Consider the following 13896-nt stretch of genomic DNA (forward strand, 5'->3'; position numbering starts at 1 on the left):
GGGGTTTGCATTTCAACTTTCAAAACTTCTCTGGCCCATGCACTGAATTCACCTTTCCCGGCTTTTCATAAGCTTTCTGGAATTTTGCTGTCAGCCATGCAAAAACAGAAGGAAAAGAGCTGTAGGGCTTCTAGTTTGGAATACCTGATTTTTAGAAAAGACCTACTGCAGAGATAATTAAAGCTTTCTCCACTGTGCAGTGTGTGTGTGTGTGTGTGTGTGCATGCGTGCGTGTGTGTGCGTGTGTGTTAATGAGGTGCTATGACTGGGCCATTTCTGAGTGCTTCAGCCATTTCTCACACTGAAAATCAGATTATGTTAGCAGCAAAAGAGGCAGTCTACAGAGTATGCCCTTATTGCCAAGAACCCGTGATCATGAATTATTAGCAATTTGTCTGGGGGCTGTTAGCACAGCTACAAACCTGATATTGCTTTAGCTCTGTGCTCTCTTTCTTAGGCTTAATGCTTCCTATGGGCATTCGCACCCACCTTGTGAGGAGGTGGCAGTGTGAGGGGGGCAGCCCGTTCCCCTTTCTGGGGCATCCCCTTCCTTCTCCCATATCACAGGTTGCCCCTTCTCAGCCCCACCCTGCCCCTGCTGTCAAAGTCGGTGATGTAATGAGGCGTAATGGAGTGAAGGAGAGGGCTGAGGATGAATGGACCCGCGCCTGAGCCATTCGACCCTTCCTTCAATTGAAAAGCCAGTCATTCTGGAGCAATGCATTCTGGGCAAAGATCTGACCCCGGGCATATTGTTGACCTGTCTTGCGGCTGTGTAACTTCAAAGTGAGGCAGTGTCCACTGCTCATTCCATCTTTCTTGTGAGCTGGGAAGACCCAGACCTCTCCCAGGTGCCCGTGGGACAGTGCTCCAGAGAGTCAGGGAGGGAGGGGGTCGAGATGGCCCTTCGGCACTGAAGTACAGCCCTTCCACTTCCCCCGAACTTTGGGGGTCTCCATCATGGAATGATGGGCCGAGTAGAAGCTATGCTGTGCATTTATGCATGAACGGGGGGCGGGCTGGGGAAGGATGCAGTTCTCCCCACAGCACAGCCATTTCTAGATAGAGCTGAGCCGCCTGAGGAGCAGACCATTTGCCAGCCAGCATTTCCTACTGGAAACCCACCGTGCTGAGGAGAGACCCAGACCAGTGGAGAACCTCCATGCTCCCAATTCTACGGAAAGCCCCTGCCACCTTCCCTGGACTTGGTCACTTAGTGCTCCCTGTGCTGGCTAACCAGCAGATCTTCATGACTAGCCAAACACCGGACAGTCCGGTACTGATGACCACTGCCACGTGTCCTAGATCTGAGTGAGCTTAGCATGCCGGACCTGGAGGCAGGCCCAGGGGGTCATCCAGTCCGGAATCTCATCCTTGCGGATAACAGAATCAAGACACAGAGAAGTCAAGACACAGCTAGTCAAGGGCAGAGCCAGGATGTGAAACCAGGTCTCCTCATTCCCAGCTCAGCGTTCTTTCTGCTCCGTTCCGCCACCGCCTTAGCATCTGGCCACACCAGGGGAAGGAGATGCGACTTGTGAGAAGAAACCTAACCTCTTTGGGTCCATACCGGGTACTTACTCCTAACTCCAGGTGGTAGTCTCTCTGCTTGCAGCATCCACGTGAATGAAATCACAACCGAGGGTTTCCCTGGTGAAATATTTTAAATACATGAATGCCTGGTTGTTGAGCCCGCTGTGACCTCTGACTCAAGTGTTTCCTAACCAGAAGGTGACACGAGATGATTACTAATGCTTGCATTCGACACACCTTTACTTTAGGAATTGTACTCTTTTCTGCCAGGACTTTTGATGTCGGTGCAAGGTACATTGTAATTGCCGGCTTCTCCCCTGGGGAAGCATGCCACCTAAACAATCTGATTGGTAGGCCAGTTCAGAGGAGAAAAACGAAGTGGCTACACAGAGTACCTTTTTTTCTCTATGTAATAGCCCAAAGAGAAGTCACACGGAGCGTAATTGTTAATCTGGGACAAATGAAGAAGGCACACTCGCTCCCCTGCCAGCCCCTGATTTTTTCTATGAAGATAAACAGAGGAGGGAGATGGGGTCCGTGGACGATGGGAAAGTGAATGGTTCTAGCAGGCTTATCATGGCGGCTCTGAAATAGCAAAGAACTGACCCTGGCACACAGGGCGGCTGTGTTCCAGTAAGCCCTTTTATTGTTCTGAAATGGGTCACGTTCCAACAGATCTAAAAATCTCCGGAAGCTGATCTAAACTTGGTGCTCCATGATAAAAATGCCTTGGAGAAGGCTGCTGGTCAACCCGGGCTCTGTGTGTGGTGAAATCAATGATACGCAGCACCGGGCAGGAGTGCTCAGAGAGAAGAGGGCCATAGCCCCCGCCAGAGAAGGATGCTCGCTGTGGCTTAATCAATTTCTACTCAGGAAAACATCCCAGCAGGGAAAAATACCTTTTCAGTTAGTTTGTTCCCCTCAACCTTATTTTAAAACCCCAAACAAGCGAGCAAGTATGGTGCCCTCTTGTTCTCATTAATAAAAAAGGAACGATCACAGCGCTTGAAACTCTTCTAAGAAAGGTACAATATAAATAGAGAGCGCTTTACAGAGACGATGCCATTTATCTGCCCGGGAGCTGGAGAATAAGATTTCTTTATGTACTATACAAATGGGAGAAACAGGTTCCAGGGGCAAGGTTCTTGCTCAGTGTCTAGCACAGAACCAAGGAGGCGAGCTGGGAGCTCTAAGGATGACTGAGAGGGATAAACGTTCAAGTACGATGCATCACGTGAGCCCAAGGAGGGTTTACTTCATATCTACCTGGTAGGCTTTTAGATGCATTTTTGTTAAAGATTCTCAAACTGTGGGTGCTAAAAGTGTAGGTGAAATCCTAAGTTGCCAAGATGAATGTCATTTTCAGCTTCTTCATACAGAGAACTGATCAGCTGAGCGGAAAATGGTAGGATAATGAGTGGGGGAGGGGCAGTCTCGGGAGCTTGGTGTGTGAGGTCAAGAAAAAAGTAAGCCCAAAGGATAGGAATCAATGTATTCTCTTTTCGTTTTACATATACTGTTACTTTCCCTTCACTGTCTCATCAAATATTCATTTTCAAGGGCTTGATTCCACTTTATCTTTCTTTCTTTTGTAGTCTGGACTAGTGAGTCAGGGTTTTCAAAGAAACAGGACTTGGAATCAATTATTTGGCTTAATTAGGTTGTATTCATCATGGAGTGATTCTGGAACCGAGTCCCGGCACCCTCGGTGCCACTCTGCACCCACCCCCAACTCCAGCCGCCTCCGGCCGGTTGCTTCCGGTTTGCGTGGACAGCCCAGCCCAGTTATAATGCCAGTTATCTTTCTGAGGTGGTGCAACGGGAGGGCTCACTGGCTCCACTAGTGATCATTTAAGGGTCCGAGTTTCCAGAAGAGCAGAGATGACAGGAGCCTACCGCCTCATTTACCAACCAGGAAACGGGAAACCAGAAGAGGCAGTGAGTTGCCTGAAGCCCTGCAGCCCGTCAGGGACCTCTCAGCTTACATGTCCCTCCCCCTAATCCATCCTGAACACTTCAGTGTACTTATTCTACTCAACGTATCTCCAATGGATTTAAAAATGGGGGAGGGGGCAGGGCACCCTCCCTTGGTTGATTCAACCCTGCATTCAAGTGAGGTACCAGGTGTGGTCTCTGGGCACCTACTGTTCTGTCTAGGAGCTGCCTCCTGAGTAGGCAGAGGCTGGTCGTGGGTACCGCACACACACCCTGTAGACAGAGCCTTCTGGATAAGAGGAGGCAGAAGATCTCCTGGGGGAAGGGAGCCGGGGAGGTGAGGGATGGGACTGGCCTCAGTCATTTAAGCTTCACAGAAGCTGTGGTAGAATCAAGGAAACCACAAGACAGAAACATGAGGCCTCAGATGACCAGGAACTTTGTGTCTATGACTTACTTCTCCACACTGGCCTTGAAGGCACGCCTACCTGAGTAGGTAAATCAATTAGCTTGGCTCCTAGAACCTTCTATCCCCCACATGATTCCACATGTCCAAATCCCCTCAGCTCCCAGTCTCTCTTAAGACACCTCATACTGCAGGGGCGCCTGGGTGGCTCAGTCGGTTAAGCATCCACTTTGGCTCAGGTCATGATCTCACGGTTTGTGAGTTCGAGCCCTGAGTCAGGCTCTGTGCTGTCAGCTTGGAGCCTGGAGCCTGCTTCGGATTCTATGTCTCCCTCTCTCTCTGCCCTTCCCCCACTGCACTCTGTGTCTCTCTGTCTGTCTCTCAAAATAAATGAAACATTTAAAAAAATTAAAAAAAAAAAAGACACCTCACACTGCTCTGAGGTGGAAACCATAGAAACACTAGAAATAGGTGGAAACAGACCTGTCCACCCCGAAAAGAAAAGGGAGCTGGAAGGTCCTCTGGGTTTGGCTCCCACACCTTTCCTGTGTCACAGAGCCTAAAGAAGGGATTACAGTTGACCTTTGAACAACATCAGGATTAGGGGCACTGACCCTCCACACAGTCAAGAATCTGAGTATCGCTCTTTCCTCCCCCAAATCTTAACTACTCACGTTCTGTTGACTGGAAGCAGCCTTACCGATAACATAAACAGTCAATTAACACATATTTTGTATGTTATGGGAATTCTTTACTGCATTCTTACAATAAAGCAAGCTAGAGAGAAAAATGTTATTAGGAAAATCATCTGGGTGGAGTGCCGGGATGGCTCAGTCGGTTGAGCATCTGACTTCGGCTCAGGTCATGATCCTGAAGTTCATGAGTTCGAGCCCCGCGTCGGGCTCTGTGCTGACAGCTCAGAGCCTGGAGCCTGCTTCAGATTCTGTGTCTCCCTCTCTCTCGGCCCCTCCCCTGCTTGCTCTCTGTCTCTCCATCTCTCTTGAAGATAAATAAACATTAAAAAAAAATTTTTTTTTAAATAAAGTCATCAGGGAGAGAAAATACATTTACAGTACTGTACTGTATTTGTATATATAAAAAAAGTCCACACCTAAGTGGACCCACACAGTTCAAACCGTGTTGTTCAAAGGTCAACTGTACTGTTTTTAAGGTGACTGCTTTTCAGCTGAGGGGCCACGTGGTGTAAGGGTTAAAGCTTTATTTTTTTCATTAGATTTTCCAACTTTATGCTTTAGACTTCCTAGGCTTGAAGGCTAGGATGAACAAGCAATCACCTGCTGTTTAGGATATGAAATGGGTATGAGATACTCAAAATGAGGCTTAAAGCTCGCCTGGCGACCCCCGCATCTCAACCCATTTGAGAAAAAGCAGGCCTGGGAGCCACCAGGGTGATACATAGCAGGATCTTACATTGGCAGAGTTTGGCGGAAGGGAAGCCAACTGTCAATGTCACTGGAAGGGACATTTTCTTTGCAGTTGAGAGAAATGATTGGCTCCAGATTATTATATAGCAAGGCCAAAGGGGCCGAGATTGGAGCCCAGGGCTCAGGACTCCTGGGCAGTGCTCCATCCATCATATCTCTGTTAGGATGCGGTCACACGGTGTGCCGCCTTGAAGCCACACTCCGTCCAACAACGGGAGAACCGGCATTCGTGGTGGCAGGATCTGATCTCTGGCCATCTGCATCCAGACAATGAAGACTGCCTTGGGACCACCTGGCTAGAGCCTCAGGGAACCTAGTGCTTCCACAGCCACGTTCTGATCTCAGCCTCTTGGGGCTTTCTCCCAAAGGACTGACTCGGCCCCGGGGGCTTCGTGAAAGCATCCTGGGCCTGGCACAGTGGAGCTGCTGGGAAGGCTTCCTCCAAGTTCTAATTTGCCGTTTAGAACTCAGTGTCGCTTTCAATATGCTCGACATCAGAGGCTTTTTGTCAGGCAGCTTCCCACTGTCCTCCTCCATTTCCTTCCTGCCTGTTCCGCACTGGGTGAGAAGCACGTAGCCCCCGCACGCCCCGGAAAGGACCCACGAAGGCGAGGTCGTACAGCCGCCGACTGCCATTCTCCAGCTCACGCTGCCATGCGGCAAACTTGCCAAGGGCCAAGCGCGACCTCACCCACCTCTTTGAAGGATTTCTTTACCTCCACCAAGCAGTGCCAGTGTGCAATGGGCTTCCGTGGGTACGCCAGCATCTCGTTCCAGTGGTCCCTGCCCAGGCCTTCGGCATTGATCCCCACACGACACACTCCTATGATCTCATTGTGGCCCACTCTGAGGGAGAAACAAAGGGCCTGGTGCTGGTGACCAGACACGCTGTCAGAAAGGGGGGTCCTGGGGGCTGGGATTCTGCCCAGCAGATCTAACTCAGAATGCCGAGCTCTGAAAACAGATGCTTGGCAGGGCCTCGGGGTGCCGGCGGCAGTGAAACTTTGCCCACCCTCCTTGGGTGGACACTGAATCAGACAGATGAGAAAAAGGTGACAAACTGCTTTGGAATCACAGGAAATGGTGGGCAGATGGCCGGACTTTAGGGAATGGGAGAGTTTAAGTCTCGTCCCTTATTGGACTCTGCTAGGACATCACAGCCTTGCTTGAGATCTCAGCATTTGGAAATAAATCACCCCACTCTGAGTACTCTTTCTCCATACCCCCAAAGGCTAGAATGTGATTGATTCACTCAGCAAGAACATCAATCACCACTCAACTATGTTCAGCGAGCACCTACTATGCCTGAGAACTTGTGCTAAAAATCCTGGATGGAGGGTTTACTGCATGTTTTTTTTTGTTCTTCCTTCAGCTAGAGTGACACCTGGAGAGAAGGTGTCATGGTGGCTGGGGTGGTTGGAAAATATTTTTGAGCCGACCCTGACGGAAGAGAGGATTTGGATAAGTGGAAGAGAAGAAATATATCCAAGAAAGGGGAAATTAAGTTGGATAAATATGTTGGGTCCAGATTCTGGAAGGCCTTGAGAAGCTAGGGGAAGAGCCTGTATAACAGGAGCCATTGATGGTTCTTGAGGAGGGTAGGTGCCAAAGAAAGTAGTCTTTTAGGAAGGCATGCTTCTAGTGTGTTGGCAGGATTGAGCCAGGGCGTGATGGAGGCAGGGGGCAGCTGGGACGCTGCACAGCCATCCCTGAGTGGGAGTGGTAGCAGCACCAGAAATGGAGAGGAGGGAGGCATTTTAGAGGACAGATGACAGGACTTGGTGGCAGGGGGAGCAACAGGAGTAGTCAGGGGCAAATTCAGGGAAACTAACGGGTAGATTGGCCCTTGATGGAAATGGGCCCTGCTGGGAAGCAAAACTTGAGCTTCTGCTCAGGGGAATCCACACTCTTCCTCAAACTTCTGCACCCTTCTTGGGTGGAGCCATATTTGAGGCCAATGGGATCCCGAGCCCTGAACCACAGGGTCCAAGGTCAGGACACCCTGTGCTGCATTGGTGTTGGCGTGAGGGGCAGCGAATAGTGGCCCTCTGGGACCAGCACCTACCGATCGTAATCCATAACCGAGATGAGCAGGTTGACTTGATCCATGTTCTCTGGGGGGATGTCAAAGATGATGGCTTCATTGTAGACAGGGTTGAGAGTGTTCTTCTTTATGGTCGTTTTCTTCTTCTTCAGTCTCCTCCCATCACAAAGCAGGGACACTTTGACATATGGATCTGTGCCAGTGGAGGGGTGATGGGAAGGGAAAGGGGCATGTTAGGGAGCATGTTAACCAGATGTCCTCGAACATCATTTGCAGCAGAGGGACGGAAGCCACAGACCTACTGTTGCTCATAGATGGTATCAGTGGGTTGTTAAGATAATTAAACCACCTTGTATTTATGTAGCACACCTGTCTCTGAGGACACTTCGTGCTTAATAAACACAGAGTCTTTAGCGACCTCAGGATTATTGGGAGAGTGCCTAATGGACTTTCACTAATGGTGAAGCTGGCCTCAAATCAGACAGGACACCTGCCCATGGGTATGCAGATCACAGCCCTAAATCTCAGCTCCGTGATGGCCGGCTGGCTCCAATGGGTGGTGAAGCTGAACAAGGCACTCGGTTCCTTTCCCCGACTTGGAGTCCTTTTCTCTGGGGGTTTGTCAGCATTATTAGCCAAAGGATAAGGGAGTAAAAATAGATGTCGATGACACCCAAGGAGTAGCAGCGTGTCAGAGTAAATGAACAGCGACAATCGCAACGCTGGTCCTGTCCTCCCCACCTGACAACAGGATTATGGGTCTCATTGTCCCAACAAGCTCATTTCCAGCTGGCATCAAGAAAGGCCCTGCTGTCTGCTTCCCCGGAAGCCCCTTCCTGCCCACTTCTGGGCAGAGGAGAAGGATGGGGCTGTGGCGGGGGCCGTGAGTAAGGCGGCTTCCTGAGATTCGGGGCAACCAGTTGACATTTCATTTCTCAGGGGGATCTTGGATTCTCTCCATCCCCAGAGGAGATGTCTTTTTACTGAACCTCCATGTGTCTCCCATCCCTGTCTCTTCTTTCGTTTTCTGAATAGGTATTTTGTGGTCATCCTTCTACCCTGAAATTTTCCACTCATCCAAGTGAAGTGACACCTATTGTATCTCATAGCACAGGTGTCTTAGACACCATCATAATTGTTATTTATGCCGCACAGCTCAAGAAACGGGAGGGCAACTCACAGGTAATAACAGCTTTTGAGATGCTGATGTGCCGAGACACCTTCTTGCCCAGAAGCCAGGGTTCATGTGAATCTGTCAGCAGCTGTGGGCCAACCAGCCACTGCCTGGTGCCTTGATGCACAGGCATGCAGTTCTATCTCCTGGGCACCTGAGCACCCACCAGGCCCTCAGGCTCCCCGGGCATCGCTCAGGGGGCAGCTGGGGCACCTCACCATGCAGAAGTTAGAGAGAGCCGACTAACCAATGTGACAGCGGCAGCTATGCCTTAACCTTGGGGGCACTTAGGTTTATGGGGGCTCTGGGGGGACCATGATTAAACAGTAGGTGTTTAATCAACCCACTGTCTCCAGTGACCCGTTTGGAAGGGCCCTCTCTTGGGGATGTTTTCAGTAAAAAGGAAGGCAGAGTTCCTAGAACCTCTGTGAGACAGCTTTCTGGTTTCTATAGGCTCTGTTGTCTAGGGATGTGCCCAGGACAGTGTTCAGGTCCAGGCGGTCAGGTAGGAAAGCTTGCCCCAAGACCTGTCGTTAACGTGGCAACTTCTAGACTCCATAAGGTATACGCTGCCCTGGAAAGTGTCTTCAGGCTTGAGGCTGTTCAAGTGCTGGCTTGTTGCCTGCCACGCCCATTTCCATGTACCTCTTAGACAACAGATTCCCATGTCACCAGGCTTGGAAAAATATGGCAGAGCCACCTGTCCCAATGGCCACTAGGCAAATGCTTATTACCGACTGGGAGATTCTCAGCTTCTTTCCCCAACTCTGTTTACCCCTCCGAGGTATGTCCATTTACAAATTTCAGTGGGTGTATTTCCCTTGAAGAAATCATCAATCTTATGACCGTCCAAGAGGCTAAGCGGAGAGATGACTGTTCCTTTGGATTCTCTGGGGCAAAAATTTGTGGCTTCTAGTGGAGTGCTGGCTCCACAAGACCTTGGAAGTTGTTTCCTCTCTAACAGCCTCTGATGTGCTGTGCAGCTGAGGGAGAGAGCATGAAGGCTGGCAGTGAATTTCAGCCTCGTTGTCGTGAGAGCCATCATAGTCCAGCATTTACCAGACACTGTGCTGAGATTTATGTACATCATGTGTTTTAAACTTCCCCCCACCCCCATAAAATATTTATCATCTTCACCCCCTTTTATAGGTAGGGGAATTGAGGCGAGAGAGATTAAGGAACTTGCCTCAGGTTTGAACCTAGGTCTGTCTGTCTCCAAAGTTTACATTTTAAACCACTAGACTCAAATCAGTACAGACCGGATGTGGTGGAGATGGGTGGGTTTTGTGGCATCCGGACCCTTATTATTATTCTGTGTTATTTTCATTGTCATCATTGCAGTGTATGGGCTTAGAGAATTGGTTCATGACTGGTTAAAATCAAGGAGAATAGGAAGACCCATGGGTTCAGGGGTCGATGGCATAGAAATCAAGAACAGGCAATAAGCTCTATTCGCCCCCTGGTTTAGTCCAATATCAAAGCAGTCTGAGCTGACGGCAACCTCAAACTCATCCTCAAAAACAGGAGATCTAGTCTGAGAGGCCCCTGCCATGTATGCCCCCACGGTATCACCCGCTGACAAGGCTCCTCATGCTACATATTCATTCAGTCACTCATTCAAAACATATTTATGCAATGCCTATTGTGTTGCCATGCACCGTTCCAGACATTTGCTTACATCTGTGAACCAAATAGACAGAAATCTCTGACAAAAAGAGGACCCCTGAATGTTCCGTGTCAAGTTGAGATTTAATGCCAGATTCCAAGCCCAGGTGGAAAAGGGGGTCAGTTGCGAGAGGGGGATTAGGATTTGGTGTGAGAAAAAAATCTCTCCCCCACAACCTTCTGATGTGGAACGGCCGTTATGATTACCTCAGTGGCTTCAGCATAAGCTCTCTCTCTAGCACATCAATTTAATTACACCGGAGAAGATAGTGTGGGGACTTAGGCAGCAAAATCCTATTTCCCTCAGCAGGCTGGAGAGTCCTCGGTGAATTCCTGTCCCTGGCATGCACTTATTTTGATATTAAAATGAAATCTACATCGGCTGTATTTTTGGAGGAAGCTGGCTTGCTGGGACCTAAGAGCTTTTCACATGTCGGGAGAGGCTCTTTAAGCTTCTCACCACAACTCCCCCCCCGCCTGCCCCCCGCCCTGCGAAGTGCAGTGGTAGCTTCAGTGGAAGGAGAGGCATTAGGGTGGGTGCCATCTTGGGGAGCTTTTGGTCTGGAAGACATGAGTGCCGCCCAGAGACAGTGGAGGCTGGGAGCAGAGGCTCCGAAGGATTCAGAGCGGCAAGAAGTACACATTACTTCAGTGTTTTCCAACCGTCTTCCCTCAAAGCCTCATTTTTCGGGGTCTAATACCTCATCTTCTTCTACCTACACCAGGTTGCACCTGGGCACAGATGTTTGCGGCTGGACCGTCCCCTCTTTATGGCCCCTGTGACAATACTAAGGAGTTTTCCAGGAAACAAATAATTAATGGATAAAAGCGAAAATCTCCCGTATACTCCCACCCAGGTTCGGAGGCACCTCTGGAGTGGTTTTCCACTGGAAACCAGATTCATCACAAGCGCCTCTTGGGTGATGGGTCTTGGAAAACAAGCCTTTTCCTCCATTTGTAACTCTGAGCGCAGCTCAGACTGTTCTGTAAGTCTGCTCTTTGGGACACTTCACCCCATTTCGCGTCTCGGGCTAATTTGAGCAGATGGGGGAAGGAGGCTCCTGGGACCCACGCTACTCCTCTGCTTTATCAAAACTCAAATACCTTCTCTGACAACAACGTTGTCATGGGAAAGGACCTGTCTCTATAGCTGCCCCAAGCAAGCATTTCCTCGGTTTCTGGAAGAGGACTCATGCTTCCTGCTCTACTTAGCAGTTCTCCTGGCACTGAGGCTGGGGCCAGGAGCCCTGCAGGAAAAACTCAAATACAAATGCACTTTGCTTTTCAGTGGCCTCGCTCCTTTGACTAGGTCTTCGGGGCTGCCACAGGGCTGTGCGGACCTCCAAACATTTACACACTCAAACTTGACATAACCCTTCAAAGTCCTGGGGCCTCCTATAACTAGAAAAATTTTCCTTATTTATTTATTTTTTCTCCTACTGTGTTTATTCCTTATTCTCCGCCTCCTCTGAGGGAAAGAGCGATGGGAGTAGCTAATATCTACTGAGTGCTTATTGCGTGTCTGGCACAACTGTAAGGACTTAACATGAATCAACACGTTTATCCTTAAAGCAAACTGTGTAAGTTCTTTTTTCAGATTAGAAAATCAAAGCATTACACAGCAAGGGAGTGGCAGAACTGGAATTCAAGTCCAGAGTTGGGGCTTCTCTTCTAAGAACACTGACGGTTCCGGGCACCTGCGGGGCTCAGTAGGTTGAGCATCTGACTTTAGCTCAGGTCACAGTCTCAGGGTTCATGTCGGGCTCTGTGCTGACAGCTCAGAGCCTGGAGCCTGCTTCGGATTCTGTGTCTCCCTCTCTCTCTGCCCCTTCCCGCTCGTGCTCTCTGTCTCTGTCTCTCTCTCAAAAATAAACATTTAAAAAAAAGAACACTGATAGTTCTCCCTTCTCTCTAAACACCTTTCCAAGTCCTAATGTCTGGGTGGCTGGAAGGCCACATGGCCGACTACTTGGGTAGGAGAGGTACCTGAATAGCCTGTAATGTCCATCGCCTTGAGGTTCCGACATTTGATCACTGTGAGGGTGAGCCTGCCTGCTGTGGGCAGGTAGCACAGCGAGAACATGATCTCTCCCAGGTCCACGCTTTCCTGCAAAGAAGCAGACGAGAGGGCAGATAAGGGGTGCACAGGCCCCTGGGAAGTTGCTGCAGGCCACTCTGGGGCCCAGGAGAATGTTCTTCGAGGCAGACTGCCATGTCTGTCGGACCCGAGGGTCTGGCCTCCATGCTGGGAGTAGCTGGGACTAAACGATCACGATATTGCCTCTTCAGTAGAATTTGCCCCCTTCATTGTTCCTTCTGAACTCTGCTCGGATTCTGGAAGGACCTCAGGGTCCTGCTTTGTCCTGACTGGCCCTGCATGTGCCCCTCAGCTGCAGCCTCGGGACCAGCAGCCCCTCTGTGGCCCGGCCCTGTTCCCTTCCAGCTCGCCCTTCTGAGTCACTGGTCCCCTTGACTCCACACCCCAGCCCCTTGCCTGGCTCGTGGTCGTGACTGTGTCCTGCACAAGACCCACCTCGGCCATCCGGTGCTCTCTCCCAGCATGTCTGCTTCCAGCCCTCAGCTCAGCTGTTCCTCACCAGTCCCTCCACTTCCTCGCCTGTCTGGAGACCCACCCAGCTCTCTCGCCTCCAGGCCTCAGTGTGGAAACACAAGGGATCGCGACCTCACCCTGGCCATTCTGGCCTTCTGGGAATTCTGGAATTCGAGCCCAGAGCTGGCCATGCCTCAGACCGAAGGGTGTACACTCCCCGTCCCAGGTTTGTGCCAGGTCTTGGATCCACCTTGTCCTTTTTCCTTAAATGTGGTCATCCTTCAAAAACGACCCTAGTAGGGGCGCCTGGGTGGCGCAGTCGGTTGAGCGTCCGACTTCAGCCAGGTCACGATCTCGCGGTCCGTGAGTTCGAGCCCCGCGTCGGGCTCTGGGCTGATGGCTCGGAGCCTGGAGCCTGTTTCCGATTCTGTGTCTCCCTCCCTCTCTGCCCCTCCCCCGTTCATGTTCTGTCTCTCTCTGTCCCAAAAATAAATAAACGTTGAAAAAAAAAATAAAAAAAAAAAAAAAAAAAAACACGACCCTAGGAGAGTACACGCTCTGCTGTCTCTCCTAGGGGTCCTAATCCTAGGAAGTTTCTGAGCAACAGGGAAGAGGGAAACTTCAAACAGGGTAAAGACGTCTGTCTGTCAGTTACATAGTTCTTTCCTGGACTGCTTCCTCTTCTTGCCCCCCACTTGATGAAGGAGAATGCTGTTGCTCTGAAACCTGCCCTGAGGCCCTGGGGCTGGCCTGCCCCCCCCCCGCCCCAGGTGGAGGAGGAAGGCAGGGTTTGGGGGTGCGGCTCTGATCTCAGATGGGGCCATCCGCTCCTTCAGTCATTCGTTCAGTCAACAAATGTTCGCTGAGCACCTGCTGTGTGCGGGGTGTTGTTCTGGGAAAGAACAAAATGCACAAAAACCCCTGCCCTCACGGAGCTTACATTTTTACTTGGGTAAAGGACAAGAAACAAAGGTAAATAAGTCAGTAAAAAGTACCAAGGAGAAGGGTGCCTGGGTGGCTCAGGGGGTTGAGCATCCAACTCTTGATTTCGGCTCAGGTCATGATCTCACAGTTCGTGGGCGTGAGCCCTTTGTCCAGCTCTGTGCTGACAGCTAGGGATTCTCTGTCTCCCACTCTCTCCGC

General features: G+C 50.4%; 1 protein-coding gene and 1 long non-coding RNA gene across 11 annotated transcripts in view; one reads left to right on the top strand and one right to left on the bottom strand.

Annotated features, from left to right (window-relative positions):
• Nucleotides 1-13896, top strand: part of LOC121027727 (uncharacterized) — a 108645-nt gene that overhangs the window by 79333 nt on the left and 15416 nt on the right. The window lies entirely within an intron of this gene.
• SYT6 (synaptotagmin 6) overlaps nucleotides 1-13896 on the bottom strand; it is a 61814-nt gene that overhangs the window by 2901 nt on the left and 45017 nt on the right. For 4 of the 10 annotated variants that reach the window (XM_040471369.1, XM_040471374.1, XM_040471376.1 and 1 more), the window contains exons 4-6: nucleotides 12189-12309; nucleotides 7385-7556; nucleotides 6015-6165 (exon numbers count right to left, since the gene is read on the bottom strand). In XM_040471369.1, the coding sequence (XP_040327303.1) occupies nucleotides 6015-6165; nucleotides 7385-7556; nucleotides 12189-12309 (444 nt within the window). Of the gene's footprint in view, nucleotides 1-1581; nucleotides 1651-6014; nucleotides 6192-7384; nucleotides 7557-12188; nucleotides 12310-13896 lie in introns of those variants that run through there. The other 6 variants (XR_005788892.1, XR_005788891.1, XM_040471370.1 and 3 more) reach the window with 6 other exon arrangements.

Source organism: Herpailurus yagouaroundi, unplaced genomic scaffold (genome assembly GCF_014898765.1).
Source record: "Herpailurus yagouaroundi ecotype Mexico unplaced genomic scaffold, PumYag 77, whole genome shotgun sequence".
Lineage (NCBI taxonomy): Eukaryota > Metazoa > Chordata > Mammalia > Carnivora > Felidae > Herpailurus > Herpailurus yagouaroundi.